Source organism: Lissotriton helveticus, chromosome 1_1 (assembly GCF_964261635.1).
Source record: "Lissotriton helveticus chromosome 1_1, aLisHel1.1, whole genome shotgun sequence".
NCBI lineage: Eukaryota > Metazoa > Chordata > Amphibia > Caudata > Salamandridae > Lissotriton > Lissotriton helveticus.
The window spans coordinates 1,517,662,133-1,517,679,327 of record NC_136057.1 but is presented as its reverse complement, the minus strand read 5'-3'; the positions used below and the strand labels follow the sequence as shown (position 1 = coordinate 1,517,679,327).

Genomic DNA, 17,195 nt, shown 5'->3' with positions numbered 1-17,195 from the left:
TAGATGTAAGAAGGTATATGCTAACCCGGATTTCTAAAGGTGATGCAAATAACAGACAATTTCTTGGACCGCTGGCTTGAGAGGATCCATATTTTTAGAATTGCAGTAGCAGACAAATCTTTTCACTGTGCTGCATAGCAGGCTCTACAAGTATGTCTACAGGCTTCTTTAAGAATGTCCATGCACTCCTGTGGGAGCTGTAGATAGCCAAATTAATTCTAGGACCTCAGGTTTCAAATTATTAGATTGAGTTGCCTGGTGTTGGTGTGTTTCATCTTGCCCTGTACCTGAGTAGGAACTTCAGGCACGGCAGGTAGCTTATTTGAGGAGAAACAGACATCTCGAGGAGAGTGAAGAAAACTCTCCTCCTTGTCTGGCCCAATTGTAAGCCACCAGCATGAGGATGAGAGACATAGGCAGGAGCTTCCTTACCACATAGGGAATGAGTGGGAGAGAAGGAAAACATCCCTGACCAGTTCATCAATAGAGCATTGCCCTTGGACAGTAGAAACCATAGGCGAGATTTTGACATTTTGCATTTGATTTTCATGGGTTGCAGTGAGGTTTCTTAGGGCACCGGCACAAACACTTCCATTTTACATGCTCACGTTTTAAGTTGACATCTTTTTAAACAATGGCTTTTAACACACATTTTCTTGCACTCAAGTATAAGATAAAGTTCACAGAAAACGGTTTCTCTAGACTTACACTTCTTCATAGGCACATTATCAGGCCTTGGAACATCTAATACAAGGACTAGGTACACTGCGCAAAATGTTATTGTTTGTTGTTGTCTGTTCGGTGACAGCTCTGGGTGGGTAGAATCAACAATGACAGCTGGTTCAGAGCCTAGGCACAGAATAAATGGGTCCAGTTCATTATATATACTAGACCAAGCCTTTGTTTAGGCAGAGAAGCTTTTTGATGAGTTGTCGAGGTCGTCCCATGCCAGAATTCTAGCCCAGCTGAATGCTGTTTCTATCCTGAGAAGGATGGCAGCCTGGTCTCCCAAGACCGGTTACCAGATGACACACACTCACAGGTAATGGGGAGTTAGACAACTCTAAGGTATTCTGGCAGACTCGCACAGCCTATGCTATATAGGATATGCAGCGCTAAGTAAGAGTGCAATTATACATATCAACATAATACAATGCAAATGCACACTGCAAGAATTGTTAATTCTCTTCACCATTCTTGTATTGCTGGTAACATTGTTTTGCTTCATTCTATAATCATTGCACCACACGTATTTTACACAAGAGAACAAGTGCTTCGACAAATGTTTGAAATGCCAATTTGTGTACTTCTTGTGTCTCTCTGTGGGCATGCCTGAGCTACTAATAAAAGGGTAGGATCTGTTTCCACGATTTCCTTGAGGCATCAGGGTTGTCATGTTCTGAGGTGGCAGGCAACATCCGGTACGTCGTGAGGTTTAGAGGTCTAGATGGTGCACTGTGAGCTAACCAGGAACTAGGGTAACATATTTTGATGGTATGCGCAGACTCAGTATCACATATTTTTTATGCTTCAAAACGCACACTCCTACTGAAACAGTAGGAACCATATGACTGGGTGGCAAATAGGTCTATCTACGAGAACCCCCAGAGATGAAAGTGAGGAAGTAGGTCTTGTGGGCGGAGCAGGTCAGCAAAGTAGTTGTTCATTCCCAACAGTTACTTTGCAAGCACATAGATGCAGTGGTGATTCACTCAATGCCAAATATTTTGAGCCAGTGCTAAAAGCTGTGGTGAGTGAGTGCTGCCCTGTTTCTGTAGGAAAAACATGTCTGTCCGGTTATCTGTCTATCTACCAGTACCACTTGGACCTGAATGTTCTGGGGAAATGCTTTTAGTTCTAGGTGGACAGCAAGAAGTTACAAGTAGTTGATATGGAACTTCTGCTGCAGGGGTGATTCCAAACTGTCAAGCTTTGGAGATGTGTTCCCCAGTCAACTAGAGACATTTCCATGGTGATGGTCACTTGCAGACTGGAGTCCCTGAATGGCCGGCCCTGCAACAGGTTGTCGTTGTTCCACCACTGCAGAGAGTGGCGAGTACTGGCCCATACCAACACCAGATCCTGTAGATGACTCTTCTATTGTGACCCCTGTGTCCAGAGGCATTCCTGCAATGGGTGTATATGCAGTCTGGCATCGGAAACTATAGCAATGTAGCAGTCCATCATTATTAGTAAACGCTTGAGTGTTCTGACTAGAGATGACAATTTGGCTGGAAAAGATGAAGAAACTGCTGGAAAACTAGCACCCTTTGAGGATTGAAATAGGCACAGCCAAGGAGGGCATTGAGGAATGAGCCCAGAAAGGATTGAATATGCAGGACCTAAAGGCGGGATTGTTTTTTTTGCAAATCCCAAACTGTGGAGGAAGGCGATGGCGGCTCGAGTGTGTGTCAGACACTGCTGCCTGTGCTCCTAATCAGCTAATCGTATAGATATGGTGAAACATGTTTGCTCCCTCTTCTGAGGTGGGGGGCCACGACCGCTAAGCATATGGTAATTACCCTTCGGGCTCTGGTGACCCGAAGGGGAGTACCTTGAATTGGCAGTGCTATCCACTTACGACAAAGTGAAGGTAGCGCCAAAGAGCAAGATGGATGGGTATATGGATGTAGCCGTCCTTCAGCTCCAGCGGTTCTTAAAATTGCCTTGCTGAAGCAGGGTGCTACCATCCCCTAGGGCTGTAATATAGAAACGTTCTAATAGGATGTATTTGTTGAGGGGACTGAGGTCAAGGATTGGTATGAGAGTGCATCTTTATGGGGAATTAGAAAGTATAGGGAGTAAGCCTCTTTTCCCTGGTGTTGTAAAGGTACCGGATCTAATGACCCCTTTGAGTAGAAATGCATGTACTTCTTGGAGGAGGCAGAGATGCTCCATACTGGAGGTCCGTGCATGGGGTGGAATGCTTAGTGGAGTTGAGAGAAGATCTAGACAATACCAGTGCTGGATGAGGTCCAGAACCCAGTAGTCTGAAATGATTTCTTCCCAATGTGGAAGAAACCCCTGTAATCGCCCCATGACAGGTGACATGATGGGGATGCGTCACAAGTCAGCCCTTCAATGTAGAGGCTTCTTTGGTGTGGAGCCTCTGCCCCTATTGTTGTTAACCTGATATATTCCAGTTGTGTAGCGCCTACTTCTTGCTGATACTATAACTACAGCAGGCATTGATATAACCGGGACTGTTCTGGGGAAGTAGCCTTTGGTGCGCCCCTGTACTGCTTTCTACGAAAGGAATCACTGGTGGGAGGTGCTTGGAGGGCCCCCACACTCTTCGCAATTTGTGTCTTTCTTAATTTTTATTACGATATGATTTGATATGATTAATAAGGTGTTCCTGGAACTCTGGGTTAAAACCAGAAATATAAAGCCATGGTTGCCTAGGTAGGATTATAGAGGTGTTCACCTCTCTGGCTGCTGTATCAGTGGCACCCAATGCACATTGAATGGTGGCAGTCTATATAATTTTGCCTACAACAACAATTTCTTCCACCTCCTCCTAAACTGTGCTGTAGCAACCCCTCCATCTCCTCCCATTGTGCCCTGTTGTACAGGGAGAGGAAACCCACTGAGTTAGCAATCTGTCATTGTGCAGCAGCTCCCACCTCTACCCTTTTTCCTGCAGTGTCAATTCTCTTGCTTTATATATCTGGGAGGCATCCGGCGTGGCCTGTGCAGCATCCCATTTACAAGCAGTGTGCATCACCAAAAATGGCCCTTGATGTAAGTAGGGTCTAAGGGAGATTGTTTGAATGGTAACTCTGCTCTTGGAGTAAATACCCGGGTCATGACATGCTTTTTGAAGGTGTCTGTGGCAGTCTTCAGCATAGCCTTAGGCATGGGAAGGAATTAAATAGAACGATCGGATCTTGAGAGTGTTTCCATGAGTAAGTTCTCCTCCTTGGGATGGTGTGCATATCTAACTTGTGGTAGCATGCAGCACTCTCTATGACCCTATGGTATGAAACTGTTATCCTGAGGAGAGGCCCTGAGTGTTACTGGCTCGAGGTCTTGGTCTGCTGGACGATCTACTTCATAATCCATCCACGGGTCTTCTGTAGGTTGAAGATAAAACAGAGGTCAATAACTTTTGGGGTGTGGGGTCAGGGGAATGGACTGCGGCTGAATGTATCGGAGTAGGAATAGACCTTGATAGGGAATGTGAAGCAAGTGGTAACAGCAGTGGTGAAGGCAGATCTTGTGGGGGTATTGGCAGAGACAAATCTGTGTGAGGAGGGGGACTGGTTGTAGCATCCCTGACCTTCCTGGGTTGTGGTGAAGGTTCTGAAGGGGTGTCCAGCGAGGACTGTCTCAAAAGTTATGCTCCTCCTCTTTGGTAAAGGCTCCAATGCTTTTGGGTCCTTGGAAGTGATGTTCCCCCTTTAAGGATGAATGAAAATGAGCTTTTGCTTTCATCTATTTCTTCCTGCAGTCTCTTCAGGACTGGTCTCTGGGCTAGCGCGGAGGATAGACTTCGCTCCAATGTTGTTTTTGGCATCAACAGTGGCTTAAGTGCCTTTTTAGGAGGCAATAGTGGTTTCGGTGTCGAAGGTTACATCCGTGCCGATAGAGTCTTAAACTTCAAAGATTGTTTTGGCTTTTTGGCACCAGAGGGTCAACTACAGTTGAGAATCTTGTCTGTCTGAATTCAGCTTCGGCTATGGTGACTTTCCCCGGTGCGGACAAAAGCTCAATTGCTGGGGTGGCCCTCAGGGTGGTTCAGACCACCACTGTGTGTGGCCTCTTCTGAGTTTGCGGTGCTTTGGTTCAGGTGTACTTAAATGCCTCACAGTGAACTTTTTTTTAAACTTTATTTACCAGTTTCAAAAGTATAACAATGTATCATCAATATCAGGTACATTTATATCATGGCAATGCTGCATATGGCAAAAAAGATGCTGCCCGCCGGCCGTACATAATCCTAGACATCACCCCAGTCAGCTCAAAATGACCTTTGAAATCTGCAATTCTACGAGCGACACTCCTCCCTGCCAATGTCCCATACAACCTGGATAAGTTTTCATAAGAGAAATAATTTTAGACATGATTAATAATAACATTTCGGTGCCCAGTATATGATGTACTATTTACTCAGCCTATCCCAGTTAGCTCGTGTCCACTTTTCAGCTGGGAGGTAGGTTGACCTGCACTGCTGCCGTATAGTGTTTGAACGGGCCCCAAATATCCCTAGGGCGGGATGTTCTAGGAAGCTTGGTAGAGATCATAGTTGGTGTTGCAATACGCAAGACTATCTAGCCAACCTTTTAGTGTCTGGCAGATTTTAGCCCCCATTTAATTGCAATTTCCCTCTTAGCCAGAAGTAACCCTATGGCGGTATATTTCCAGACTGCCTTTGGGATGTTTGCCATATACCGCGGCAATGCCACCTCTGGGGTAGGCTCAACGTCTAACTCTCTCATTCCCCAAGTGTTTGGAAAATTGCGGCCCAGAAAGTTTTATTTTTGCCACAGTTCCAGGAAAGATGAGCAAAATCCGCATGAGGTGGGATTTGCACTTCAAGCAACAGTGAGATCTGTCTGGGTCAAGTCTGTGTGTCATCTCAGGGGTAATGTATGTTATACGCAGGAATTTAAAATTAAGCAATTTGTGATGAATGTTCAGGGATATCTCCTAAGTCTGGCAGCAGCATGCTGCCCATTGATCATCCTTGATAGGATGACCCAGATCCTCTTCCCAGGAAGCCCTTATTTTAGCATAGTGTATAGCAATTGTCTGCACATGCCCTGTACATATTGGAGACTTAGTGTCCCCCCCCCTTCCTTCCCCGGAGCTACAGCAGAGAGGAGAGTAAACGGTGCAGGTTCTAAAGGGAACCCAGGAACAGTTGCTCTCAATGCAGACCACAAACGGTTAAGCACAAATTTGTCCATGAATAAGGCGTCTGTAAACCTATCCCCTTCCGAGACAGAAAATATGTGCCCTCCAATATACAAGTCCCCAACCGTGTGCAGATTATACTTGGAAAGCGTACATTGCACTATCTTTTCCCCTGTGATGGGTATCCAGCGGTTATTGGGAATCGGGAGACCAGGAGAATATAGCACCGGGGAACCCATGACCCTAATCAGTTTCTGCCAGGCCAACTGGTAGTAGAGACCATTTGGATGTCATTCAGGTCTCGCAGGAAGCCCTGAAGTAGTACAGCATAAAGTGTGTCAGGTAGGATCAAATCTGCTTTTGGCTGTAGGTACGGGATCCTGGCATCCGAGTGGAACCAGGAATGTGCATAGCTGCAATGTGCCTCTAAATAGTATAGCTACAAATTGGGAACTCCAAACCCTCCCCTATGATAAGGCAGTGTCATTACCTCCCAGCGGACCCTAGGTCGTTTGCCTCCCCAAGTCAGTCGGATGAGGAGGGTTTGTAATGTCTTGAAGAACCTATTTGTTAGTGGGATAGGGATAAAGTGAAATAGATATAGGAATTTGGGGAGGACAATCATTTTAATCAGTGCTACACGTCCTGCAATTGAGAGTGGAAGTCGTAGCCATCTGTCAACCTGTATTTCAAGTGAGTGTACAGACTTGCAATAATTTAGTTTAATAATTTCGGAGGTGTCCAAATGGATATTAATCCCCAAGTATTTCACTGAATCCTTACCCCAGGCAAGTGGGAACTCGCATTCCCATCTCTTGGTGCTTGCAGTAAGGGGAAATATCACTGAGTTGTGCCAGTTTATCCCGAGGCCAAAGAATCTGCCAAATCGATTAATCTCTCTGACTAACGGATCCAAGTTAGTCTGTGGGTCACACACATAGAGAATAATGTCATCTGCGTATAATGACACCAGAAGGGGCCCTGTGTTGAATTGGAGCCCTCTCTGCAGATGGCGTTCCTGAAACTGTCTGACAAGTGGATCCATTGCCAGTATGAACAGAAATGGCGATAGGGGGCAACCCTGTTGAGTGCCTCGAGATAAAGTGAAGGAGCGAGAGTGTGTCATTTATGCAAATCCTGGCAGTGGGAGCAGAGTATAGGAGGGCCGTGAGCTCAACGAACCCCTTGGGCATGCCCAGTCTGCGCATTGTAAATAGTAAAAAGGGCCACTCTAAGGAGTCAAAGGCTTTCTTCGTATCCAACGGGACTGCGGCAGCTGGAACCGCCGGGTTAATTTGATGTATTATAGCAAACAGCGTGCGTAAATTCAAGGAAGTAGATCTATGGGGCACAAAAACAGAGTAAACTGGGGATATTATCTTGTTCAATAGAAGGGCGAGCTGCAGTGCAATCATTTTTGCAAACATTTTGTAGTCTAAGTTTAGCAATGACAACAGCCTATAAGACCCGCATAACAAGGGGTCTTTGCCGGGTTTGGGCAGTAGAACAATCACTGCTTCTCTAAGAGTGGGAGGAAATTGCTTCCGTTCCAGTGATTCATTATAAACCTTGAGAAGATGAGGGACCAATATATCTTTGTACATTTTATGAAAATCACCCGAAAAGCCATCGAGGCCTGGGGCAGTGGAGTGATTCAACGTATCAATCGCGCTGATGACTTCATCTGAGGAGAATGGTTCAGAAATCTTGCATGTATTTTTCCATGTAGACCAAAGCAATCTCAGAAAAATAGTCTTCTTGGTCTGCAGAAATGTGCACCACTTTGGACGCATATAATGTCTCGTAATACGCAAGGAATGTAACGCGGATCTGAGAGCTCACAGTGAACTTCATTCGAGGGCAGGTAGAGGAGAATGAGGTGTCTTCTTTCTCCTGTTCTTCTGGCTCTGAGGTGCCAGAGTTGATTACCTGTGGGCTGCTTTGCAGACAGGTTGTTCAATTCAATATTGTCCACCTCCACTTCATCTGCACCGAGCGGGTCCACGTCTGTAGGATGTCTGCTGTAACATCTATGGACTGCAGCTACATTGTGATGTATGCCCGTCTTCAGTTCTTTCCCTGACGGAGTGTTTTCTTGCTGTGAAAAGCTAAACAGAAGGTACTCTCTGAGTTCTTGTGTGTGGAGAAAGATACAAATACCACACCCTGTGTGGATGGGTCATGAGGTATTTTGTGCCACACTCAGGGCACTTTTTGAAGGGTCTACATTCCTTTAATCTGAATGCCCCTCATTCGCTGGTGTCAATGAAAAGTGGGGAAGCGAAGCACTGGTCATTATGAAACTCGGTCTTCTTTTTTTTGAATCCCAGATATTGACCAAAAATCAAGGAAAACCGATAGAGATGCTGATAATGTGTTTATCTCAAGGGTGAGTATTGAAGGCTTTATCTTGTGGCCCAATGCAGAGTATGAAAGCCCAGGCTGCACATGTCCAAACCCAAGAGCAGAGAAAAGTAATCTCACAATGTACAAAACACAAATATATCCTGAGCTTGGATCATCAACAATTAAAGTCCTTAGTAAATCAAGGTTGAGACGGTCTTCTTTTCTTCATTTATTACACAGCACTTCTTCATAAACAAACCTAGCCGCCAACACGTGTTTCGTCTTTAGTGGTATAAGCCACAGACTTCCTCAGGGCTAATTCTATAGGGTGATTCTTAAAGACCAAAGAAATAAGTAAATGCAGTATCTCAGTAATCCAATCATGAGTATTATTCAAAAATTCAGTGGTTCGTGGCGAGGAAGGTAAATCGCTCCGAAGAGTCTTCAAAAGTAGTGAAAACACCAAGGAACCTAAAAGAACAGCATCGTCCAGCACGAGTCCTGAGCAGCTGCGATTTACCTACCTCGCCACGAACCACAGAATTTTTTATTAATACTCATGATTGGATTACTGCGATACTGCATTTACTTATTTCTTTGGTCTTAAAGAATCACCCTATAGAATTAGCCCTGAAGAAGTCTGTGGCAAATACCACTAAAGACGAAACACGTGTTGGCGGCTAGGATTGTTTATGAAGAAGTGCTGTGTAATAAATGAAGAAAAGAAGACCATCTCAACCTTGATTTACTAAGGACTCTAATTGTTGATGATCCAAGCTCAGGATATATTTGTGTTTTGTTCTGTATAGTATAGGTTTTTCTATACTTTCTGGTTGATGGTGGATGGGCGTCACCTTATCCTTTGAGCTATTTAGAATTTTATTGATTTAATTGTTTCACAACTCTGCTCAACTGTCACCCAGCCATCCGTTAATTGTAGTAATCTCACAATGTAGTCGGTGCCAATTCACATTACCAGCTAAGGGTGGAGTGACATACTACCTCATGACTGGAAAATACTTCTTAAACAAAAACAAAACAATTTATTGCGTCCAAGCCCAACACTAGATAGCAGGAGTAGGCAGAGCATGGGTATCCACAGCCACACATGCTAAGAACACTTACTTCTTCTCTAGCATCAACAGATTCACAAGCTTGAATCAGAATTGCAAACAATACACATTACATATAATGTCCATAAGAAGAACTAGGTGGGTAACAGAGCTTGTGTTATTGGATAAGGATGTCAAGAACTGCTTGACCATCAGGCAACTCTTGCTAGCTCTCTATACAGGCAGTAAAGCTGAGTAAATATATGCTGACTCTTCCATGTGGTTGCTTGACCTATGTCCGGAGCAGCCCCCAGAATCTGGAACTCAATCCCTGCAAACATTAGGAAAATTCCAAACACAGCAACATTCAAGAGGGAAGCTAAGATCTTCCTAATGAGTAAGTTCCTTCCATAGGCAAGACAGTTCCTTACTAGCACCGTCACACAGATGTTTCCAAAACAGAACAACATGTAAGTAAAGAGAAAGTCACCAGTTATACTGGGGATAACCTTTGTCGGTTCTATACTACTCCAGAGGTATGGATGTAGAATGCACGGAAAAAGACACTTCTGAACTATTTGTACTGGAAGTCCCAGTACACCTTGCAGAGTAAGCAATTCCAATAACTTTTATTGTAACCTTGAAGATAGACATATACAGGATAAAATAGATATATGTTCGTTTTGATATCAAGTTGTATCCTAAATCTACTTCATGTCATTGTATATAATTATGCTAATACTGTATAGCTGTATACATAACCTATCTACCAAAACAGAACAACATGTAAGTAAAGAGAAAGTCACCAGTTATACTGGGGATAACCTTTGTCGGTTCTATACTACTCCAGAGGTATGGATGTAGAATGCACGGAAAAAGACACTTCTGAACTATTTGTACTGGAAGTCCCAGTACACCTTGCAGAGTAAGCAATTCCAATAACTTTTATTGTAACCTTGAAGATAGACATATACAGGATAAAATAGATATATGTTCGTTTTGATATCAAGTTGTATCCTAAATCTACTTCATGTCATTGTATATAATTATGCTAATACTGTATAGCTGTATACATAACCTATCTACCAAAACAGAACAACAATGTAAGTAAAGAGAAAGTCACCAGTTACTGGGGATAACCTTTGTCGGTAGTATACTACCCCAGACTTATGGATGTAAAATGCACGGAAAAAGACACTTCCGAACTATTTGTAATGGAAGTCCCAGTACACCTTGCACAGTAAGCAATTCCAATAACTTTTATTGTAACCTTGAAGATAGACATATACAGGAATTATATAGATATATGTTATTTCATTGTATATATTTGTGCTAATACTGTATAGCTGCATACCTAACCTACCTCATATCATTGTGAAACGTTCTGCTATACACAAGATATATCTCTAACCTACCTCAAGTAATTGTGAAGCGCTTGGATACCCAAGGGTCACGTTTGCGATATATAAAACTCTTTAAATAAATATATGTCGCAATTAGCTACACTTGCGTACAGAACGAATGTAGCCAGCACACTTGTGAGTTGGCCGTAATGCTTCTTGTAACAGGCACAAGTGTTCTGTCATAGAAAAATGTGTTACATTATGAGATCCATCTGTCAGTACACTTCTGCCGGGGTGACCGAAGGAGAAAAAATACTGGTCCAAAAGCTGAAAATAAATTCTCAGTATTGGCAATGGATAAATGTCAAAACGTGACAGATATCCAATGAATGCAGGGATCTATCTACCGAAGAAGTATAATTTACAAAGAAAATCAGTAGAACAATGGAGTAACTGACATTAAAGTCTGAGGACCTTTTGGGATAAATATCTTTGACCGTACAACGGTAAAGGCCTGAATTGCGCTGTGCATTCACACGTTATGCACATACAGCACTATATAAGGGCATAACAGTTTTTAAAATATGAAAAGGGATGTGCTTTAACTGAGTTTTATGTCCATTTTGTTTTCTAGAAACATCTGTTATTCACCATGTGAAATGGTGATTGATCAGTACTTAACGCTGGATCACATTTCTAGGGGCTCCGCCAGGTTGCAGATTGCTTGCTTGCTGTGATGAGCGATGATATTTTGGGCAGGCCACAGTACTATTAAAGCATGTATTGCTCTCATAGATCCCGGTGTCTCGCTCTACATTCCAATTCGACCAAGCCGGTTTCTTCTCACTCATATTTTGATAAACCCGCAACCCCCTTATTGAGATTACTATTTATACTTTGATAGGATTTTAATCTTCACCGTCTCCAGCAAACTCGGATTCAAGTACTGATGAGGATCCCTTTATGTATGGGGAAGGAGACACAGTTGACGAACTAAGCAGACTTGTTTTAATAATTATATTGAATATACAGGATGCTTATAGATTTTGAATTGTAATACTTTAATTGTGTTTTTGTATCACTTTTGCATGAGTACCTAGCAATTTTGTTGTACCTCACAGTCACTTATCTACTTGTAAATTGTGTTTTTTAATTTGCTTTATTAAAACACTTATTTTTGGAACACATTTTTTATCCATGAGCTGAAGTTCAACTGTTATCTATTGAGGACCCCTGTTTCTAGAAAAATTGCTAATTTACCCAGGGGCCTAAGGATCCAAGTTACCCTTCCGTTAAGAAACACAGTATGTCCATAATGTGGTACATTACAAATTAAGCACACTGCTGTTCATTTAGGACGAGGTTTTCTGAATGCAGGATCATTTATGGACACAGAGCATTTATGACGCATCAATGGCACGTTTTTTGTAAATCATTTACATTTTCAGAGAGCACACTTTCTTTCATAGGTGCAAGTCCATGTTTGACCTAAAAAGGTCTGGGAATTAGCACCAGCAGTGGCTGTCTACAGATGTAGTCACAGTAAGCACATTAATAATAATAGTACATCAAAGGTTGAATAGAAGTCAGACCTCAAGTTCTTTGTGCCGTTCATGAAGAGATGTCTGTAGCTGCTCAATGAATCCCTCCCTTTCCTTCGAGGATCTGTTGTATTTCACTTCCATTTCTTGCTTCAACAACTGGAGATGTTTCAAGGCTGTGGAAATCTGTTGTATTTCAAGGTCCTTCAATTTGAGCGTGCTGTTCATACTCTACCACACACAAGAATGGCATGATATAAGTTATCTCAGGATGTTTTCAGAAATTATTACCACAAGACAACACAAAAATATAGTTACTGTTAATAGGGGGGCATTCTCAACGTTTTAAAATATGCATTTGTAAATTTCGAACAACCAGGAGCATTGGATAATTTCAGGCAGGGAAATTGCAGAACTTTTCTTTTTACAATTGAAGAGCTCTGATGTTCCTAATTAGTCAAGAGTCAGTGCCTAGACACTGAGCCATGGAAACTCAGTCTCTTTCCTCAGATTAGCAGCCCTCCCCGCGGTGCTGTGGGTAGAAACAAGGAGGCCACCCTCTCACATGGTTCAGAAGTCATTCATCTGCAGCGCTTTGCAGAGAGATCCTTATCAAAAACAAGTATCAGGTATCAGTCTAAGTTTATCTTTCAGTATTGGTAAGGATCACATTTAAAGCACATTTATTTGTGCTCAAGAAGAAAAAGTTACTGGTCACAGGTAACTGGGGAAAATATGCTGTTGTACAGAACAAGAACATAAGTGTGTACTCTCAGGGGAGTTATTTACTGTCCTTATATAACATCAACAAACTTGCAACCAAGAAATGTAAAAATAAAAATGCCCAAACACAAGATTTCTCAATGTAGGTTTCCAAGATCTAAAACAATATTTCTGATACATCAAGTGCACCTCTTTGCCCCAGAAAAAATAGTTAAAAGACCCAACTCTACTCTACTAGGAAGAGTGCATCATTAATCCTCAATCCATCAAGAAGGATTGTGCTCCTCCCTGATCACCAGCTTTACTGCCTTGTTTCTAATGTTCAACTAGTTCTACACCAGTGTTATCCATAATAGATGCAAGAATATCGGATTCATGCCATATTTTCAGAAGCTCAAACAAAAGATACATTTACAAACACTAGAAATCAGTCAGCGGTTATCCCAGGTCTAAGCTGGAAAGCACTCTTTTGTCCAATCTCAAGTCATTCTGCAAACATATATAAGATCTGCATTATAGCGCTAAAGATGTGCTACCTCCTGCACACACACATATTAAATCTACACCGGACCCTTCCTGCACAGTATTACAAGTATTATGTTAATCCGTTTTAGCCGGCAGATCCTTCAAGCAAACGTGTTATAATTACAACACCCCCGAAAAATAAAACTTGAGTGAACTTATGTGTACACACACACACACACACAGTATATATTTGTTTCCACCTTAAGGCAGCCGCTCTCTGGAGTGGCGGGTGCTGCGGAATATATATAACCTACTAGCAATAGCCTGTAGGTAGTTATAGCTAGGGACAACTTTCCTCATAGACAAAGCATTTCTTGTTTTGCTAATAACTTTGCACCGTTTGACGAATCTTCCTGAAATTTTCAGAACGAGTACAGAAGTTACTTCAGCTGCTGTTCGGAAAGTTTTGGGGTGATTCGTTAAGCAGGGGCCAAGAAAAGGGGGAATCCCAAAACCAGGGGTAGACGGCATGGGTGGCGAGGAGGGCGCAGGGGTGGGGGTATCGTGCGTATGACTGGTTTGGTTGGCCCGAGAGGTCCGACCAAACAGTCACTGCGCACTTAGGAGTGGGAAACCCACTCCTGACCTGCTACGAGAGCAGAAGAGCCCCGACTGCAAAGCAGCAGAAAGCATAAAATAATAGTAACGCATAGTTATTATCCTTTTATATTTCTAAAATGTACGCCACGCACTGCTTAAAAGCAGTGAGCCGCTACTGCCCAAAATGCAACGTATATGGGGATATTGCATTTTTTTAACACAACTACAGCCCAAACTGCTAAACGGAATCACACCAAATTTGGCTGAAAGCTAGATCTTGGGCCAGAATGAGTGCTTTTTGTAAGTTGGTGAGCATTTGATCAGCAGTTTTAGAGTAATTAAAGAAAGAAACAAATAAATATCTAGGGAAAGCAGAACCACAGGCAAAGCAAGGACCCGATTGCCTGGCCGCAACCTGATAGGAATTATGTTTCTCGGCCGACCTGCAGTGGAGGGGGAGTGGGGGTGTACGGAGATCAGGGGTGCAGCAGTTTTGGGGGGGGGGGAATGAAAAATAGCACAAGGACATAATGGAGGGGCTTGTGAGGGACCCCTCATGGACAAAAAATTGCCTATTTTTTTGTGGGGGCTGAACCGCGGGTCTTCCATGGCGCTCAGTGCAGCCCTCAGGGTAACTCCGCAGCAGATCCACGGATCCCAAAACCAAGAAGAAAAAAATACACCCACTCACACACCAAACCCCTTCCGTGCAAAGCCACATGCCGTGGGAGGTGGTGGTTGTATTAACAAATGATGATTTTATATTACTTTGCTTTAAAAAAAAAAAAACAATAGAAATTCACTGAAAAACAAAAAGTTATAAGGACATTATAGTTAGGCTGACGTTTTAACCTCACAAAATCATAATAATTCAGCAGCAATGGTTATACTTATAGTTATACCTATCTGACGAGACTATAACTCATGCCATTGAGTAACTTTAGACTACACGTTCTAGTTTAACATAAGCCTAAGAAAATAAGCTACTTACCTGTAACTGTAGTTCTCCAGTACTGGAATCTTTCATAGATTCACATATTTGAATCATTCCCCGTCGTCGAGATGGGAGGCCCACGGTACATTAAAATAGCTATGCAAAGTTAAACAGACTAGAAAGTCCCTAGGCCCTATAGTTTTGTAACATATCATAGCCTTTTTAAAAAAAGAGACCAAATTTGGATTCAGCTAATCAGGTTGCCCTGCCCTCTAGAACAACCCTATGAGGATCTCCATTCCCTCTGTTTTCTACTGCACGTTGGATTATAAGGCTCTACTGAGCTCTGCATAGTTATCTGCACTTTTTCATGGATTAAAAATAATTTTCTGCTTCAGGAAATATACAGATTACACTTTAACATCTGCTTGGGTTTGCATTTATGTCATTTATATTCTGACTTTGTCGACTCATATAAGGAAAAGAAGAGCTTTTTCAGAGCCTGTGGTTTTTTAACATATCAGTCTTTTTTTTAAAAAAGAGACCAAAGATAGGTTTTTAACAAATCAGGTTGCCCTGCCCTCTAGAACATCCCTGTGAGGAGCTCCATTCCTTCAGATTTTCAAAGCACTATTGTAAGAGCTACACACCTGAAAAAAAGAGAAAGGTGAGCTTCCTTAGGGGAGGAGGGTGGATAGCAGGTGAATCTGTGAAAGATTCTAATATGTAAACATAGACTTACTTATATAAATACGTATACTGTTTTGAGAAGCAAGGACCCTAAGGAGATATATATGTATGCATCCAGGATCCAAAAAAGTGTACAGGGCACTCACTGGGTTGCGTAAAACATGCATGTATTCCCTCTAGCAGGCGCGTTTCGGCAAAAGATTCGCCTTCCTCAATACAGGAATGCATGATTGAACCATACAGCATTGTAAGTACATTCAAATATTGGGAACATCATCCTCATTGGTGGATTACTTTACTTAACAAAAGGAGAGGACTACAAACCGTTTTTCTCCAAGACGGTTGCCATAATTGACAATGTTCATTTCTATTATAGCACTGATCATCCAGGCTCCGAAGCCTCCACATCCATCTCACTTCAATAGGTAAGTACGGCATATAATCAATAGTTACAGCTTGCCGCGATGTTCAATTTTTTGTTCCTGCCACACTCTGGCTGAATGCTGCATGTTGCTTCCCCTCGCTTACCACTGGATATTGCACCAAGATGAAAACCGCAGGAGTCGGTCTGATTACATTTTTTGGATGGCGGGACACTCTTTCAGTAGGACGTAAGGCCACACAATGTAGTCAAAAAAGGCGCACACTCAGGAGATGTTGCTGGTGCAGGTTATTTTACCACTGGTTAATAAACCTACACTAGCAACATCTGAGTGTGCGCCTTATTCGACTTCATTGTGTGATAGATATATATATATATGCCTTGCGCGATTTAGCCTTAGAGGGTATGGTGAAGGACTGCTGAAAAGTGCACTTGATAAGGTTAGAAGAATCCCAAGAAAAGAACTCCTGTGGGCAAAACCTTTAAAAATCAGAAAGGATAAGAACGAGGGGAAATTTAGGATGGTAACTCCGTACTCCTCGGGGGCTAATGATTTGAGAGCTATGCTGAGAAAAAACTGGCCCATTCTCCGGACGTACAGTGTGTTGAAAGAAGATTTACCACCATATCCCCTAGTGACATTTAGTAAAGGTAGGTCACTGAGAGACATGCTGGTGCTGGTGAAAAGCCATCTAGAGAAACCTACCCCGAAAATAAATACTCTGCGGGAAATGAGGGGTTTCTACCCTTGTGGCCGCTGTAAGGCCTGCGCAGCAAGTAAAAGAGTTCTCACATACGATCTACCTGATACAGGACAAACTCTGAAGATTAAGAAATTTATTACATGCAGCACTCCCTATTTAGTTTACTGTCTGGTCTGTCCATGTGGCCTAGGCTACATTGGAAGTACCATTAACCAACTGAAAATGAGAATCCTTGACCATATTCGAGCCATCGATAAGGCGGATCCTGCCTATCCAGTGGCTTGTCACTTTGATGAACTACATAGTAGGGATAGGAGCAAGCTGCAATACTTCGGGTTGGACACTGTACCACCTAACATTCGGGGTGGGGACCGGCTTAGAAGTCTGCGCAGGCTGGAGTCAAGATATATTATAGATCTCTCGACCAAACATCCCAGGGACCTGAATAGTGGAGAGGAGATGGCAGTACATTTTATAATTATGTTATACCGTCTGTTGTAACAAAAATAACAGATACACGGTTATATAATATCCTTAGAAATGGATTAAGGAATGA

At 42.6% G+C, this 17,195-nt stretch overlaps 1 protein-coding gene across 6 annotated transcripts in view; it reads right to left on the bottom strand.

Moving 5' to 3' along the window:
- The window catches only part of PDE4DIP (phosphodiesterase 4D interacting protein), a 1,524,691-nt gene that overhangs the window by 831,920 nt on the left and 675,576 nt on the right, over positions 1-17,195 (bottom strand). For all 6 annotated transcript variants that reach the window (XM_078686955.1, XM_078686929.1, XM_078686947.1 and 3 more), the window contains one exon: positions 12,193-12,372. In XM_078686955.1, coding sequence (XP_078543081.1) covers positions 12,193-12,372 — 180 coding nt within the window. The remainder of the gene's footprint in view (positions 1-12,192; positions 12,373-17,195) is intronic.